The sequence below is a fragment of the Nycticebus coucang genome, chromosome 12, assembly GCF_027406575.1.
Source record: "Nycticebus coucang isolate mNycCou1 chromosome 12, mNycCou1.pri, whole genome shotgun sequence".
Lineage (NCBI taxonomy): Eukaryota > Metazoa > Chordata > Mammalia > Primates > Lorisidae > Nycticebus > Nycticebus coucang.
Window position 1 is genome coordinate 95,083,697 of NC_069791.1, and position 18,276 is coordinate 95,101,972.

Consider the following 18,276-nt stretch of genomic DNA (forward strand, 5'->3'; position numbering starts at 1 on the left):
AATTCCACTGGGCTGATAAAAAGTTAATAGAACTTTACAACTTAATTTTTAAAAAGTCTATGCAAATCTCTAGGGTAATTCAAGGCAATCAGGGCACCTGACAACTCTCCATTTTCAGAGGAAAAAGAGTGTGGGAGGAAGGGAAGAAGAGAAATGAAAATACGGATCCCAGGCCCCAGAGATTCCAATACTGATCTACTGGATCTGGATCTATGACATGAGATTCAACAATCGTTAAAGACATCCCTATGGGTTGGGCACAGTGGCTCCTGGCTGTAATCCCAGCATTTGGGGAGGCCTGGAAGCCGAGTTTGAGACTAGCCTGGACAACAAGGTGAGACCTCATGTCTACGAAAAATTTTAAAAATTAGCCAGTGTGGTGGTGTACACCTGTAGTCCCAGCTTGGGGTTGCAGTGAGCAATATGACTGGGCCAGTGCACTCTAGCCTGGGCACAGAGAGACACTGAAGACAGAAAAAAGAAAGAAAGAAAAGGAAAACAAAACAAAAGCACCTCAGGGCTTTAGGGAAGCAATGGATTAGAACTTTGGGGGGGCGGTTCTGGGTTGTGGGGTTTGGAGGACAGACATGTGGTTTCTAGGTTCTGCAATACTATGAGTTTGGGGAGCGTTGAGTTTCAGGGGCTCTGGATCTGAGCGATCTGTGGTCTGGATTGTGAGGATCTGGAGTCCAGGTTTTGAAGACCCTGGGGCCTTACACTCCCCAGTCCGCAGCCGACCCCACGACAAGAAACGCCCCTCTAGCGCGGCTGGGGAGGGGATATGGAGACTCCGCGGAAAGCAGAGCCTTCAAACAGGAGAAGATTCCTAGAACGCCAGGCTGGTGGAAACAGCCCAGAGTCAGAGGCGAGACCGGTGCGGCCGGAGAGGCTGAGCGACTTGCCCAGGGTCACACCGCGAGGCCGGGCCCCGGAACGGGCGCTCACCTCGATAAGCGAGTAGTTGATCTCCACGTCCGACTTCACGAAGCCCCCGCAGCCCACCACGATGTCCTCCGAGCCGCGCGCCGGCCCCACGCCGATCAGCAGCAGCACGACAGCCGCGGCGACCTCCGCGGACCCCGGCGGCCCAGCGCCCCGGCTCGTCCGCATGGCCCGGCCTCCCGCTGCTTAACCCTCCGCAGGCCCCGGCGGTCCCGCCCCTCACACAGCGCGCTGCCGGAGCCTTGCTCCCCAGCCGCCCGCAGACAGCCCAGGCCCCGCCCCCACCACCTTGCCGCGCATGCGCACACCCACTCTATGCCCACACCCGAGAAAAGATAATTATGGCGCATGCTCGGCAATGAACTAAACCTATTTGTGCCCTCTGGAGGACTGGAGGACTCCGCGCACCACCTGGCAGGTGCAAGGCAGGTGCTTGAACTCCAAAATTGAATTCTACTTAAAAATTCAGTATCACAGCTTGAAAAGATCAGAGACTTTGTTAACTGATACAACTTCCTCAAATCTTTTTGGCCCACATATTTCACAAGTAAAATATATAATCTCAAAAACCTTCAGGAATTTGTGTAAGTTGAATTTTTCCATGATTAATGATCGATTAAGTTTTTTTTTTTTTTTGGTAGAGACAGAGTCTCATTGTACCGCCCTTGGTAGAGTGCGGTGGCGTCACACGGCTCACAGCAACCTCTAAGTCTTGGGCTTACGCGATTCTCTTGCCTCAGCTTCCCGAGCAGCTGGGACTACAGGCGCCCGCCACAACTCCCGGCTATTTTTTGGTTGCAGTTTGGCCGGGGCTGGGTTTGAACCCGCCACCCTCGGTATATGGGGCCGGCGCCCTACTCACTGAGCCACAGGCGCCGCCCTGATCGATTAAGTTTTTTAAGCAAAACACATATGTTAAGTTTAGCATGTTAAAAAAGGGATTTAAACTTTATTTTAATCTTAGCTCTAATAACACATGTATAGACACAAATTTTGTTGAGTTTTTTTCCCAAGCAAAAGTTTCATGCAGTTCTCTTTGAAGTAGCTCTGTGAAATGAAGCTGATTCGTCTGAAAATAAGTTCAAATATTGGCATGTTGAGATCTGTCCCAAGATGGATTACATATGCGTTAACTGCCAGTCACCACATCAACATACACAAAAAGTTGCTTTTCTGGCCTGATATTTGGAATTCTTCAATGCTGCTCTTAAAAAAAATAGTGCTTTATTTTGGCTGGGCACCCGTAGCTCAGCGGCTAAGGCACCAGCCACCGGAGCTGGCAGGTTCAAAACCAGCCCAGGCCTGCGGAACAACAATGACAACTGCAACAACAACAACAAAATAGCTGGGCAAGAGTCTGTAGTACCAGCTACTTGGGAGGCTGAGGCAAGGGAATCACTTAAACCCAAGAGTTGGAGGTTGCTATGAGCTGTGATACCAGGGTCCTCTACCCAGAGCAACATAGTGAAACTCTGTCTCAAAAAAAAAATAGTGCTTTATTATGATAGTTTTTATATTTTGTTTCTAAATGACAAGGTAAGACAAGAAAGACTTACCACTGAGATTTACTGTTGTGGCGAAAACTTAAGCTATATACAACTAAGTATCTCAAGTCAAACTTCAGGATAGTCAGAACATTCACAGTCAATGTATCACAAGGAATGATACCTTGACTCCAAGGTCACAATTATAAGTGAATCTGATTTAAGTTTTTCATTCTGAAAACCTCTCACTCAAATATATTATAAAGTTACTCAGTTATAAGAAGAAACTATAATTAGCCTATTGGGGGAGGTTGTAATTTATAACCACAATTGAAATAGATGCCTTTTAGTCAAATCACTAGGGAATTAACTAGTCCTAACCTACAGAAACTTCTTATCTTATAGAATGAGAAACTGAGACCCAGAAAAGAGAAGCAATGTGTCTAGGACTCTCTGCATAAGGCTGTAGGCTGTTCAGAGAGCTAGAAAGTAGGAGTTATGATCTCCAAGTCCTGTTCTTAGGTTACCCCAACTGATTTCCCCTGTGTTCCTCCTAACTTCCTACCTAGCCCTTCAAATTCATCTTCAAATATACAAAGAAATAAAGCACCAGGACTTTGGCAATGCCAGTTTGGGGGGAGGGGTGGGGGGAAGTGGCTTTAGCCCCCCCCAAATTTCCACTAGTTTCCACTAAAAGCACCTCAAGTAAACAAACATGATTTAAATGGAAACAGTAGGCCTGCTGCACTCAGCTTCAAAATAAATCCCTGGGGTCTTTATGTCCCTGCTCCTCCAGATGACTCAGACAGGAAGACAGCTTTAGAGGTCTTTCTGGGACCCCAGACATGAATTGGAGGAGATTCCAAAAGACTGGAGGAAACAAGTCTGGGGAAACGCCTGCTGTGGGAGCCTTGCAGAAGGCACAGGAGAGCAGGAAGACCAGACCCAGAGAAGTAACAGGGCAACGTGGAGAGTGCAGACTGTTCCCCTCCTCCCCAAGCTGACCACCTGTGCTTGTCTGAAAGGGCTGAGTTTTTCATCCTATCTTGTTTATTTTATTATTTTTTATCTTTTTTTTTTTAAACAGAGTCTCTAGCTGTTGCCCTGGGTAGAGTGCCGTGGTGTCTTAGCTCCCAGCAACCTACAACTCTTGAGCTCAAGCGATCCTCTTGCTTCGGTTTTTCTATTTTAGTAGATACTTGGTCTTGCTTTTGCTCAGGCTAGTCTTAAACTTGTGAGCTAAGGCAAACCACCGGCCTCGGCCTCTCAGAGTGCTAGGATTACAGGCTTGAGCCACCAAGCCAGTTTTCATTCCCATCATGAAAAGAATACATGTTCATTGCACTAAGAAAGAGTGAGCCGGTGGTGGTGGCTCACACCTGTAATCCTAGCACTCTGGGAGGCCGAGGAGGGTGGATTGCCTGAGCTCACAGGTTTGAGACCAGCCTGAGCAAAAGCAAGATATCCCCACCCCATCTCTGAAAATAGCTGGGCATTGTGGCAGGTGCCGATAGTCCCAGCTACTTCAGAAGCTGAGGCAAGAGAATTGCTTGAGCCTAAGAGTTTGAGGTTGCTGTGAGTTATGACGCCAAGGCACTCTACCCAGAGCGACAAAGCAAGACTCTGTCTCAAAAAAAAAAAAAAAAGAAAGAAAGAAAGAAAATTGAAATTCCCCATGATCTTTGCTTAGGGCATTTCCATCTTTTTATCTATGCACATATGGTGATGTGGATAGCCTCATTTCTAAGAAGCAGTGCTTGGGACTCTGACAGAAGGCACATACTTTGCTTTAGGACCTGACAGAGGAAGGTAAATGCCCTGATTTCTTCTCTACTTCTCCCCATTGAGGCGTATGGCATATTCTTTTCTTTTTTCCTTTCTTTTCCTTGCATTGTATTCTATTTTTTTACCTAGTGTTGTTTAGCAACCATCTTTCCATAATAATACACGTATGCAATGGCATTTTAAACCACTAATGCAAGGGCAATGGCATTAGTAACCCACAGGACTAAACGATAATAGTAATGATAATTGCTAACTCTCAGTGAGCATTTACCGGGCTGTGCTAACCTCTTCATAATCCCGCAAATTCTTCCCAGTGAAGAACCTGCCTCATAACCTCCACCGATAGGTCTTGATCAGGCGGTCTCCCGATGTTGGACCCTTAGGCCATCGCCAGGTGTCCTTGTTACAAACTGGTGCACACCCGTTGGGTTCTTTCATCAGGATAAATTCCTGGAATTCCTGGATCCAAAGTGTTCAGGAAGTTTGGGATGATACTTGTTGCGGGGGGCAGAAGGGAAATATGAGGGTGCCATTGCACTTTCAGGGGTTCCAGTATCCAATTCCCCAACCTCGCCTCATTTAACCCCTGGTCGCCCCACCCCCGTCGCGCGCATGAACCTTGCCCAGAGCCTCGCGATCCTGGATCTCAAATCCCGGCCACATCTGCCCTGACCCGCCACTTCCCTGGCCAGGAGCGCGGCCGAGGAGGCTGTCCAGGGGGTGAACGACAGACCCACGCTGGGACCACCGGACCTGACGGACGGCGCCCGATGGCCGCGCCGGGCGAGCTCTGCGCTGGGCCGGGGGTGAGTGCCCCCACTCCCGCCTCACGCTGCTTTTCCAGGCGCGGTTTGGCAGCAGACCTCTAGGGCTGGGCTGCGGTACTGCGGTGAGAAGAGACCCCTCCGCCCCAATTCCTGGCCCTGGGAAGCTGCTAAGGACCCCTCACAGAGTCCAGCACTATTTACAGGACCTCCAGCTATTGGGGGCTTTGACCCTTATCCGCATAAAACCAGTGGGTCCTCCAACCCCTTCCCACCCCCAGAGAGCCCCTTTAGGCCCCCTGGATTCCCTGCCTCTGCGTTCCTTTCCTATCTGGGCTCTCAGCAAAGGAATCTAAGGGGACTCTAGGGAGTTCATGGGTCAGGGTAGGGGCTGCAAAGCGGGACGGGGAAGCCAGATAGGTAAAGCAATGACAGCTGAGATTAATGGAGGGGGGCCGGGGGGGACTGCTCTGTGTCCACATGGTGCTGTGTGCTTTGCTGCTGTTACCCCTTTCAACACACATACAACCTTTGGAGGGAGATTCTGTTATCCCTTTTTGCAGGGAAGGAAACTGAGGCTCAGAGAAGTTAAAATGTACACACTTGGTGAGTGCTGAAACCAGAGGAATAAAAATACACTGCTGGAGGGGGGTGGGGCCTTGGTGTGTGTCACACTTTATGGGGACGAGACATGATTGCAAGAGGGACTTTACCTAACAATTGCAATCAGTGTAACCTGGCTTATGTACCCTCAATGAATCCCCAACAATAAAATAAATAAATAAATAAATAAAAATACACTGCTGAGAGAACTGGAGAGGCCACGTGCACGAAAATTCAGATTTCTCCTAGAGTTAGTTAGGGTTAGGATTAGACCTGCTGAGATAAAAATGACAGATAAACACCACCAGAAGAACCAGCTTTGAGATCAGATGGCCCGGGCGGCGCCTGTGGCTCAGTGAGTAGGGCGCCAGCCCCATATGCCGAGGGTGGTGGGTTCCAACCCAGCCCCGGCCAAACTGCAACAAAAAAATAGCCGGGCGTTGTGGCGGGCGCCTGTAGTCCCAGCTACTCGGGAGGCTGAGGCAAGAGAATCATGTAAGCCCAAGAGCTGGAGGTTGCTGTGAGCCCTGTTACCGAGGGCAGTAAAGTGAGACTCTGTCTCTACAAAAAAAAAAAAAAAAAAGAGATCAGATGGCCCGGGGTCACGATCAGCTCTGCCACTTCCTATTTGTGTGGGCCTGGAGGAGAGACGGGTCTTTCTCAGTGCCTCAGTCTTCTAGTCTGTGAAATGGGGACAGCAGCACCTACCTCCAAGAGCTGTTATAAAGATTAGCAGTCTGTGCCTAGCAGTCATTAAGAAGCCAGGTCTTTTAGGCTCCAAGACCCAACTCCCTGGGTTCAAATCCAAGCACCACTGCTTCCCAGCTGAGTGACATCTGTCAAGTTACTCAACCTCTCTGGGCCTCAGCTTTCTTAGCTGCCCAATCAGCATGATAATTGCATCTATATCATAGGATTGATGTTAGGATGAAAGGAGTTGAGAATGATTAGGCATTATAAAGAGTAGCTAGCACAATTTTGCATAAATGTTAGGGAAATAGGAAGTCGCCTGGCCTCCTGGGCAGGTAAGTTTGGAACTCCTGTGTCATTACTGTCATGAGGTTCTCCTTGATGTTCCCTCAGGTCTGGAACCAGACAGAGCCCGAACCTGCTGGTGCCAGCCTGCTGAACCTGTGCTTCCTGAGAATAGCAGGGGTCTGGGTGCCCCCCGTGTACCTCTGGGCCCTGGGCCCCGTCTACCTCTTCTACATCCACCGCCATGGCAGGGGCTACATCCAGATGTCTCCCCTCTTCAAAGCCAAAATGGTAGCTACCACCCCTGGGAGCCTGGAACTGGACAATGTGGTGGGGGGACAGGCTGGAACCTGGCAGAAACCCAAAGTGGACACTCCTCCTATCAGGGAGCTCATAAGATGGAGATAAGAAGGAAACCTGTTAATCAAACAGAGCAATTCTAGAAAGGCTGCAGAACAGATTTTGTATAAAAATCCATGCATGAACAAACACACACAGACATCCACATGTACCATAACCCAGCATTTCCCAACATGTGCTTCTGGGGTATACAGGGTGATTTTAGGATCACACTAAGATGAACTTATTTTGAAATTAGGCATTTATTTCTATGTTTCTCCACTGGCAGTATTATAGAACAGTTTTTACAATTGCTACATTTATTTACTTTTGGTATATTAGACAATCACTGGCATTCCAACTGGGAGCCTTTTCCATTCATCCATTCCCTTACCTCTCTTCCTCTAGACTCCTACCAGAATGTTCATCAAAGTTCATTCTTCCCCACACCATTTTGTTAACTTTTGCATTATTGCCTACCACTTCTCCAGGGGGTGGCAAACTTAAAGAGCCAGGTAGTTACATAGTATTTGAGGTTTTGTGAGCCAGGTGGTCTCCCTTCCAAGGACTCAATTCTGCCATTGCAGCATGAAACCCACCTTAGGCAATAGCATGGCTGTGTTTCAATAAAACTTTATTTATAGTCATTGAAATTTGTATTTTATGTAACTTCACAAGTCACAACCTATGGTTCTTTTGATTTTTTTTTTTCAGTGATTAAAAAGTGTAATCATCTCTAGCCCACAGGCCATACAAAAACAGGCAGCAGGCCAAACTTGGCCTACAAGCTATAGTCTGTCAGACTCTGTTTTAAACCCACAGATACTTTCAACACTTCCTCCATCGTTCCTTCCTGTGGCCTTCCCTCTGGCACGTGAATGCTCTCTCACTTTCTTGCTTTCTCTTACTCAAAAGAGAGACCAGTACACATTAGAGAGACCCTAAAACAGTGTTTCTCAACCTTTATCTCATGACACACTTGAATCTATAGTTGAACTTCTGTAGCACACTTAAACTATGTTGATCAAAAAACAGAGTAAAAAAGATATATTTACTGCTTTGAACTTCTATTACAAATAATTTAATTCATGGTCTTTAAAATTTTTCATAGCACTCTAACTGAAAATCACTGCCCTAGAAACTTATTGTCCCAACCACAGAGTTTCTCCTTGATTTAATAGCAGGATTGAAAATGTAGAGAGTCTAGCTTTTTCATCTGGTGAGTAAATCTCATTGCCTGCTCTTTCCACATACCTCACATTACATGTGCACTATTAGAGTATCTCCTGCATTGTAGAAAACACTGGGTTGGCTGGAGTCCTTGCTACGCATTGATCAGGATTGATCTGCAGGGCTCCTCACGCATTCTTCACATTGGCACATTGACACAGTGAACCTGTGGCATTGGTTCCAGACAGGGTCCCAGCTGGGATGTTGCAGAACTACCATCTGATTGGACACAGGGTTACCCTCCAATTTGCTGCCACCATTGTCATTACCCCCCAGCTTTATGGAAGCCTGTCTCCGCAGGTGCTTGGGTTCACCCTCATAGTCCTGTGCACCTCCAGCGTGTCTGTCGCTCTCTGGAAAATCCAGCGAGGAACGCCCGAAGCCCCGGAATTCCTCATCCACCCTACGGTGTGGCTCACCACAATGGTAATGACATCCTCAGACTAGAGCCTGGCTTGGTCCTGCTTGCTGATTTTTCTGTCCCAGTAGAGAATGAGGGAAAAGTAAACTCCCTACCCTGCCTAAGTGGCCCACCCTGACTTTCTCATCCAGAGCTTAGCTGTGTTCCTGATTCACACCGATAGAAAGAAGGGAGTCCAGACATCCGGGATGCTGTTTGGGTACTGGCTGCTCTGCTTTCTCTTGCCAGCTACCAGCGCTGCCCAGCAGGCCTCAAGAGGGGTAAGTGGGGCCCAGGCTACCTGGGGAAGCCGACGTGCTGGCCTCAAGCCTCGGGTCCCATCCTTTCTCCTCCCCTTTCTGTGTATGACTATTGTCTACACAGAGACACACACTGATGGACTTAAACTCACTCCCTACCTCGAAGAGTACAGATTACTCCATATTGTTTTTATCAGTACAAATTCCCATTCTCTTACACACTCACATCACACACTCCACTTGCACTCGGACACGCACTTGTATGTCCTTGTTCATGCATCACACAAGTGTGCGCATGCATTAACTGGGCACAGACACACATTCATGCAATCTAATCGTACCTAAAAGATCTGACAGTGAAGTTTGCAAACTCATCCTAGGAAAAATGCTACCTACCTCATTGCTGAGTATCACTATGGTCACCTTGAGAAATTATGCACTAACACCAGTGACTAGTCCACCCTCCAAAGCAATTTTGGAACTCTTTCTAGAATGGCCATCAGAGCTGTCACCAAACGGGGTTTGACAATGAAGTTTGCAACTCATCCTAGAAAAAGTGCTACATACCTCATTGCTGAAAATCACTGTGGTCACCTTCAAAGTATTCCCCTTAGCCATCTGGTGAGCAGGGATACTCAGCAATGAGGTATGTTGCACTTTTTCTAGGCCGAGTTTGTGAATTTAATTGTCGGACCTCATACATACACATTTCCCCTTATTCTCAAACATTTGCCCTCTCCTACACACCCACGGATCTGTATCTACACACTCATTTTGCACACCCACCCATATTTCTGTTCTCCAGTCTAGGAACCCACAGTGTGGTAACCCAAAATGTCTCATTCATTGCCAGATGTCCAAGGGAGGGGGGGACCTGTTGAGAACTCAGCCAAGCCTCCCAGGAGAGGAGGTTGTCTTGAAACCGACAGGCTGCAGCAGCTTACAGATCATCATTTCTTGAGTCCAGTGGTTCCTTTATCTTGCTACTAAAGCGGAAGGTAGAGAAACATTCTCCTGTCTTTAAAAGGATAGACTATTTCTTTTGTTTGTTTATGTTTTGAGACAGAGTCTCAAGCTGTCGCCCTGGGTAGAGTGCTGTGGCATCATCATAGCTCACAGCAATCTCCAACTCCTGGGCTCAGCAATTCTCCTGCCTCAGCCTCCCAAGTAGCTGGGACCACAGGTGCCTGCCACAACGCCCGGCTATTATTTTTGGTTGCAGCCGTCATTGTTGTTTGGCGGGCCAGGGCTGGATTCAAACCCGCCAGCTCAGGTGTATGTGGCTGGCGCCTTAGCCGCTTGAGCCACAGGCGCCAAGCTGACTATTAATTTTTTTAAAGCATAACCTTTGTAACTAATGGGAAAATTCCACAGACCATCCAGGAATTTATGAGTGGCCTCGTAATTTACTGCTGACTTAGGGGTCCACTGTTTGGGACACAGCATAGAAAAATTAATACTGGAACCACAGAGTTGTAGGGCTGCAGCCGTGTGGCAGACACTAGGGCAAGCTAGTAGGAACATATCCTCACTAGGTCCTCACAATAGCACCCATGGTAGATTGTCACAGCCCCATTTTAAGATGAGAAAACTAAGGCTAAGAGGAGGGAATTACTTCCTCAGAGTCACCCAGCTTGGGAGTGCAGAGCTGAAGTCTATCTCACCCAAATTCAGACCAAACTTCCCAATGGTAACAAAGGATAATATAACAGTATAGGGAAGGTGGGCCATAATATAGTCAGATATAAAATTGTCCACTACCCGCAAAAGAAAAAACAAACAAAAAACAAAAACAAGACTAAAAAGCCCAAAAGCTTATAAAATCCAGTAGAGGACTTAGGGCTCTTGTTTTAGGCAACAAAGTCTCAACTCACACTAGCTTGAGGAGAAGGAAAAATCAGAGGAAGTTGTTTTAGCTCCTGTATGTCAATCTCCCAGGCCTGAGTGATCCAGGCATTCAGGTAACACCAGCTGGTGTCCATTACCGTCTCTGAGCTCCTCCATGGTAGCTTCATTCTCCAATGGGAAGACAAGAAGAGCCATAAAAAGCTCCACACTTACATTCTCCCAACGTAGCAAACCTGGTGGACTCTCCACATAGTTTCAGCCCTCACTAGCCCACCTTGTATCCAAAGTCCATGCCTAACCCAATTACAGTACCTGGGAAAGTAGAATGTATTCATTGGCCAGGCCTCAATAACCCACCCGCCATTGGAGGAGAATCCTTTCTGCATAAACTATATGCCTGATCATGAGGAAAGAAAATGAGGGTGATATGACCAGGAACAGGACAGCAGAGGCAAAAACAATCATGGCGCAGCAGTGAAACTTCACAATTTGGACCAGATCAGCTGTGTGCCCTTGAGCAAGGTGCTCTTGCTTCTCTGAGCCTTGGGGTTTTCCCATGAGTAAAATGCAGCTTGTAAGTCCCAGCTGGGGTCAGGGAGAGGAAGGATCTGATGTGACTGCGTATAGGAAGAATGCTGCATGTGCCCAGGGCAGGACAAACCCTCAAAAAACCCAGCTTCCTTCTCCATAAACACTGGCCAAGGGGAAGTGGGATGGGAGACTGGGATGGGTGCCGGATGGAGAGAGGATTTCCTTCATCTCATTGTCTCAGCAGCTATGGCCAGACACCAACCAGCTAAGCACAAACCCTGGACACAGCCCTGGCCTTTTTTGTACAGACAGGATATGTCTAGAATGTGTTTAAGTCGGGTGTTTGAAAATTGGGACAAGCAGGAATGCCAGGGGCTCTGCCTTTGAAATACAGCAGTCCAGATGCCCTGCTGGGCACTGTCCTCAGCATTCAGAAACCCTGCTCAGTCTCCACCTCTTGTGCCCTGTGGGCACCCCCTTACCGCTTGCCCCTCACATCAGCCTTCTGCTTTCTCTCCCACAGGCCTTCCAGAGTGACCCCATCCGCCACCTGTCCACCTACCTGTGCTTGTCTCTAGTGGTGGCCCAGTTTGTGCTATCCTGTCTGGCAGATCAACCTCCTTTCTTCCCTAAAGACTCACAACAGTCCGTAAGTTGCCAGGTCCCCCACCCAGTGTCCGCTTTGTCCCTGCCCCACTTCAGGCTTCAGTTCAATTAAAGAACCAAAGTTCTTTAATTTTTTTTTGCAGTTTTTGGCCAGGGCTGGGTTTGAACCTGCCACCTCCAGCATATGGAGCCAGCACCCTACTCCTTTGAGCCACGGGCGCTGCCTCAACGTTATTTAATTTTTTTACTGACTCACCCACTCACCGAAATACGAATTGCATCTACCCTATGGCATAGGTTGGTAGAGTTTTTCTATACAGGGCAAGATAGAAAATATTTTTGGTTCTTTGAACCATACAACAATCTCTGTGGCAACTACTCAACTCTGCCATCATAGCACAAAAACAGCCATAGTAATATGTCAACAAATGGGTATGGCTGTGTTCTAATAAAACTTTATTTACAGAAACAAGCAGTGGCCCAGATTTGGCCCAGAGGCCATAGTTTGCTGACTCCTGCTGTGTACCCCCAGGGAGGGGTAGAGGATTTATCGTAAACAAGCAGATATAGTCCCTGTCTTCAAGCAGCCAACTGTCAATGAGGGATGCCACACATTGGTCACATAATTACACAAATGTGTAGAAAATTACACCTGGGGAAAGTGCTTGGTAGAAGTTCGTGTTCTATGAGAGTTTATAACAATAGGTAACACTGAAGAAGTCTGAAATCAGGAAGGAATTCTTCAAGGAAGAGCCTGATCTGAGATTATCTAGAAGAAAGATGCTCAAATGCTTGAGAAAGCTAGTTAAAACTGTAATAAAACTTTTTTGCATATCGGAATGGCAAAAACATTTAAAAATTGATAACAAGCGGGCGGCGCCTATGGCTCAGTGAGTAGGGCGCCGGCCCCATATGCCGAAGGTGGCGGGTTCAAACCCAGCCCCGGCCAAACTGCAACAAAAAAATAGCTGGGCGTTGTGGCGGGCGCCTGTAGTCCCAGCTGCTCGGGAGGCTGAGGCAAGAGAATCGCGTAAGCCCAAGAGTTAGAGGTTGCTGTGAGCCGTGTGACATCATGGCACTCTACCCAAGGGCGGTACAGTGAGAGTCTGTCTCTACAAAAAAAAAAAATTGATAACAAGCTGTGATGGCAAAGATGTGGTGAAATGGGCACCTTCATCCCTCATTGGTGAAGAATACAGATTGGTGCAGTCTTTCTGGAGCACTTGACAAAAATCACAAGACAGATCCCTCTTCATAAAAGTCACTGAAGGATATTGTTGAGGTCAACATGCCAGTCCTTGCTTTCAGAACTTCTTGGTCTTGGTACATTACTAGTTGTTTTTCTGGCCAGTGCAGTGGCTCACGCCTGTAATCCTAGCTCTCTGGGAGGCCGAGGCAGGTGGATTGCCTGAGCTCACAGGTTTGAGACCAGCCTGAGCAAGAGCAAGACCCTATCTCTAAAAATAGCTGGGCATTGTGGTGGGTACCTGTAGCCCCAGCTACTTGGGAGGTGAAGGTAAGAGAATCACTTGAGCCCACGAGTTGGAGGTTGCTGTGAGCTATGACACTATGGCACTCTATGGAGGGTGACAAAGTGAGACTCTGTCTCAAAAAAAAAAAAATAATAATAATAATAATAGAAAAACTAGCTGGGCATTGTGGCAGGCACCTGTAACCCTAACCCCAGCTACGCAGGAGACTGAGGTAGGAGAATCACTTGAGCCCAAGAGTTTGAGGTTGCTGTGAGCTATGATGCCATAGCACTCTACCCAGGGGAACAGTGTGTCTCAAAAAATAAAAATAAATAATAGTTGTTCTTCTGGGCAACTGTTAGTTCTTACCTTGAGGACACTATTAGTCTGTGGTCCAATCCCTTTATACGCTGCTTGCTAGAAAGCACCAGGCCCATTGCCATCCACCTCTGGCAAGGAGACAGGGAAATTGGGCTTGTGCTTTCAGTATTAAGCTCATGGTCAATTCATCCTGTCTTCTTGCCCATGGTTCACCTCACCACCCCCTTACCGTGAGGATAGAAACCAAGGCCACCCCCTCTCCTTGTCTGTTGCAGAATCCCTGTCCAGAGGCTGGAGCCTCTTTCCCCTCCAAGGTTACTTTCTGGTGGGTTGCTAGGTAAGTAAATGGCAGGGAAGGGGTGGTGTACCCTCACCCACCTCTGTTTGCTGCTCTAATTCCTCCCACCGTTCTCCCCCCATGAGGTTTCCTCCCAAGCTTGCAAAGGCTGACCAGGTTTCCTCCATCCCAGCCTCAGGACTTCTGTCTGAGGTTTCGATGTGAACACCACCCACATCCCATCCCCATTTACTCACTGGAGGAGATAGCAATTTGAATCTGGCCTCTGGCTCTTAGTGGTCCATGTCGCAAATACCCAGAATCTCTGTTTTCTCCACTGTCTATGAAATGGACTCTACCTTCATCAATGGAAAGTGCCTGGTGCTTGCATATAGCAGGTCCTCAATTAAATGGTGTCTGTTACTCAACTTTGGTCATTCCAACATTTAATAAGCACCACTATGTACTAAGTACTAGTGATAAAGAGAGAAAGGACCAAGTGTCCACTCCCCAGAGGGTCCCAGGCTGATGGAGAAGTCAGGGCTGGCACATGAGGCCTGGAAGATGTCCCCTCCTACCAGGCCCCCTCCTGACCACACTGCAATCAGAATTCAGTGTTACGGGACTATGTGGAGAATCCTGGCCCCACCATTTCCTGGCTGTGTGGCCTTGGGCAAGGTCCTTAACCTCTCTGTGCCTCCATCTCCATACCTATAAAATGGGAATGATAACAACACCTACCTCATGAGTTGCGAGGATTAAACGAGACTAGGCTTGTAAAGCACTTAGAACAAGGCCTGGCACATAATGAGTGTCAGTGGTTATTAAATCAGTGAAAAACACAAGGCTTAGGATGTGTGGAAATGGGAGAGAGAGCTGAGTTGTTCTTTTTTTGAGACAGTCTCACTTGGTCACCCTGGGTAGAGTGCCATGACGTCTTAGCTCACAGCAACCTAAAACTCCTGGGCTCAAGTGATTCTCTTGCCTCGGCCTCCCAAGTAGTTGGGACTACAGGCTCCTGCCACAACACGCAGATATTTTTTAGAAATGGAGTGTCACTCTTGCTCAGGATGGTCTTGAACTGGTGAGCTCAGGCAATCCACCCACCTCGGCCTCCCAAGTGCTGGGATTACAGGCGTGAGCCACCGTGCCCCGCCAAGAACTGAGTTTTCTAAACAGCTCTACTGGGGGATCTAGCCTGCTGCTTCCCAACTTAGGCATTTGTGAACCATTCTTCACCTTTTGACACAGTGAGGTATCACCCATACTCTATTTACCTTTTTTTTTCTTTGAGGCGGAGTATCTGTCACCCTGGGTAGAGTGCTGTGGCATCATCACAGCTCACAGCAACCTCTAATCCCTGAGTTTAAGTAATCCTCTTTGTCTCAGCCTCCTAAGTACATCCTAAGGTGTGCGCCATGATACCTGCCTAATTTTGTCTATTTTTAGTAGAGATGCGATCTCACGCTTGCTCAGCCTGGTCTCAGACTTCATAGCTCAAGTCATCTCCCCACCTCAGCTTCCCAGAGTGCTGGGATTACAGGTGTGAGCCACTGTGCCTGGCCCATACTCTATGTACTTGTTTTTCTTTAAATCGACTCACCTGTTTTTTTACTCTAATAAGCTTTTCTGTTTTTGTTTTTTTTTTTTTTTTTTTTTTTTTGAGACAGAGTCTCACTATGTCGCCCTGGGTAGCATCACAGCTCACAGCAACCTCAAACTCTTAGGCTTAAGAGATTCTCTTGCCTCAGCGTCCCAAGTAGCTGGGACTACAGGTGCCCGGCACAATGCCCAACTATTTTGGGGTTGTAGTTGTCATTGTTGTTTGGCAGGCCCAGAATGGATTCAAACCCTCCAGCTCCAGTGTATGTGGCTGGCGCCCCACCTGCTGAGCTACAGGTGCTGAGCCGGCTTTTTCTTTTTCTTTTTTTTAAGGAAACTGTCTATCAATGCTGAAATTGGAAAAATCTGTAGCATTGCTTGCCATGTAAAACTCCAAAAATAATTTAAGAGAAAACCAAGCAATATTAATAACACAGAACTGTTTTGCTCCCCCACATTTGCTGTGTCAGAAAGTGAAACTGGCAATTCTCAGAGAAGAGTCAAAGACCAGCATCAAGCAAGACATTCTTTTTTTTTTTTTTTTTTTTTCGGCCGGGGCTAGGTTTGAACCTGCCACCTCCGTCATATGGGACCGGCGCCCTACTCCTTCAGCCACAGGCGCCGCCCAAAGCAAGACATTCTTGTTGGCGTCATCAGAAAGCTCAAAGAGACCTGAAAATTAAACAATGCTCCCACTATGGAAGGCCAGAGAATTTCATTTCTCATGTATGTGCCAGCTACAGTCATCTCATACCAGCCCAAACACTGGGAAACATTCTCATTTTAAATTGAGAAAACTGAGGCCTATTGATGAAAAGTGACTTGCACAAGGCCACTGATAAGTGGCTTCATTTGACAAATCTTGCACCCTGTGCCAGGAAGCAAGGATTCAGAAGAGGGAGAATGAGACAAGCTCTGCCTTTGCCAAAGCTTACCATCCAATGGATGAGAAAGACATTACATAAATAATTAGAGCCCCCCAAAATAAATAATCATAATTTTAACGAGCATTATAAAAAAGAAGCTCAAGCCTGAGTGTGGTGGCTCACGCCTGTAATTAATCCTAGCACTATGGGAGGCCAAAGCAGGTGGATTACTTGAGCTCTGGAGTTACAGCCTGAACAAGAGCAAGACCCCCATCTTTACTAAAGATAGAAAAATTAGCCAGACACTGTGGCAGGTGCCTGTAGCCCCAGCTACTTGGGAGGCTGAGGCAGGAGGTTCACTTGAGCCCAGGATTTTGAGGTTGCAGTGAGCTATGATGATGTCACTGCACTCTGGCTAGGGAGACAGAGTGAGACTCTGTCTCAAAAAGAAAAAGAGGCTCAGGAAACTATAGGCATTTATGATGGAATCTGCTCGGGCTGGGGGGTCAAAGTGGGCTTTCCTAAGGAAGTCATGTCTAACCTTAGATGTGAAGGATGAGTAAGAAATAAGCAGGTGAAAAAATATATAGCCAGGTGAGGAGGGCCAGGAAAAGAATTTTAAGCAGAGTGACAAGCACATGCAAAGATCTTGAGGCCTGGTGGCTGGAGCAGTGAATGGGAGTTTATGTTTCCTCCACAGTAACAATTTTGGACCCTAGATTTCTGATTCCTGGGGAGAGGCCTATTTCCCCTGTCACCAGGTTGTCCCTTGGTTAAATCGCTTAATCTGAGCCTCTATGGCTTTTTCTTCTCTGAAAAATGGGTCAGCAATAATCTACCCTCCATATAGTTATAAATTATCAATTTTCAATTAAAATATAGTAATTATCTACCTTTATTACTTAGGCTTATGTGAGAATTAAATGAGACCTTTGTGAACTGAGAAGTACCCTGCAAAAATGTTAGATAGGGTTAGTTCATTGGTTTCATTTTACCCAGCAGAGGCACAGAGAAGTAAAATGACTTACTCAGGGTCACACAGCTGCCCACAGTGGTGAATGGTAGAAGGCCCTTGACCCAGTGACCCTCTTTTACAGGCTGGTCTGGAGGGGCTACAGGAGGCCACTGGGGCCAAAAGACCTCTGGTCACTTGGGAAAGAAAACAGCTCAGAAGAACTCGTTTCCCAGTTTGAAAAGGAATGGACCAGGAACCGCAATGCAGCCCAGTGGTGAGCGTGTGGAGGGCAAGAGGTCAGCCCAAGTGGCCAGGATCATCATTTGACCCCCAATCCAGCCTTGACCCCATTTGGGCTCCACTGCCACCCTCCTCTGCCTTCCGGCTCTTCCCACTAAGTGGAAACTAAGCTTTCCTCCCAGGGCACTTTGCATGTCCTAAAGGGAGACCCACAATGGGGAGCCCTCAGCAGAGCCTGGAGGCAAGTTCTCCTGGGGAAACTACAGGTGGGAAATTGAAGGGGTATTTTACAACTGTGGGTGGAGGGTTGAATGGCTGCCTGTAATATGCAGGCAACTACTCCCTCATTATGTGACCCGAGTGAGTAGTTCCCAGGGCCTCAGTTTTCTCATCTGTTCAATGGGCATGTCATTGGTCCCTAGCTCATAGTTTGTGGGGGTGAAAGAAGAAGATTTATTGAAAAGAACTTAGCCAATTCCTTGAAAATGGTAAGGGCTCAGGCAATACGTATTAGTTATCTAGGAAATCTCAAGATCTTTAGAGCTGTCCACTCTGTCTCACTGTTGCCATCAGAGGCATCTCTGGAAACCTCTGTGAAGCCCTTGGAGCCTGGGAACCTCATTTGAGAAACTCTGGTAAAATAAGGATTAGATAAAATTGAGTAGCTGATGACCATGGACAAGTTGTTCAACCTCCCTGGACCTCAGTGTTTCAGGGGATGGGGACAGAACCGAAAAAGTAAGTTAGCTCTGGGGGAAGAGTTACAGGGTTCCTCT

At 47.4% G+C, this 18,276-nt stretch overlaps 2 protein-coding genes across 5 annotated transcripts in view; one reads left to right on the forward strand and one right to left on the reverse strand.

Annotated features, from left to right (window-relative positions):
* Positions 1 to 1,238, reverse strand: part of LOC128560924 (nodal modulator 1) — a 63,504-nt gene extending 62,266 nt beyond the window's left edge. The window contains exon 1 of the mRNA XM_053554560.1: positions 946 to 1,238. Coding sequence (XP_053410535.1) covers positions 946 to 1,110 — 165 coding nt within the window. The 5' untranslated portion in view covers positions 1,111 to 1,238. The remainder of the gene's footprint in view (positions 1 to 945) is intronic.
* Positions 1,239 to 4,855: 3,617 nt separating this feature from the next.
* Positions 4,856 to 18,276, forward strand: part of ABCC6 (ATP binding cassette subfamily C member 6) — a 59,681-nt gene continuing 46,260 nt past the window's right edge. For 2 of the 4 annotated variants that reach the window (XR_008373414.1, XM_053557318.1), the window contains exons 1-7: positions 4,858 to 5,017; positions 6,662 to 6,844; positions 8,423 to 8,548; positions 8,675 to 8,803; positions 11,685 to 11,810; positions 13,836 to 13,897; positions 17,403 to 17,534. Coding sequence is in view for 2 of the 4 variants with exons in the window: in XM_053557318.1 (XP_053413293.1) it covers positions 4,982 to 5,017; positions 6,662 to 6,844; positions 8,423 to 8,548; positions 8,675 to 8,803; positions 11,685 to 11,810; positions 13,836 to 13,897; positions 17,403 to 17,534 (794 nt within the window). In the remaining 2 variants the exon portion in view is untranslated. Of the gene's footprint in view, positions 5,018 to 6,661; positions 6,845 to 8,422; positions 8,549 to 8,674; positions 8,804 to 11,684; positions 11,811 to 13,835; positions 13,898 to 17,402; positions 17,535 to 18,276 lie in introns of all 4 variants that reach the window. The other 2 variants (XR_008373415.1, XM_053557319.1) reach the window with 2 other exon arrangements.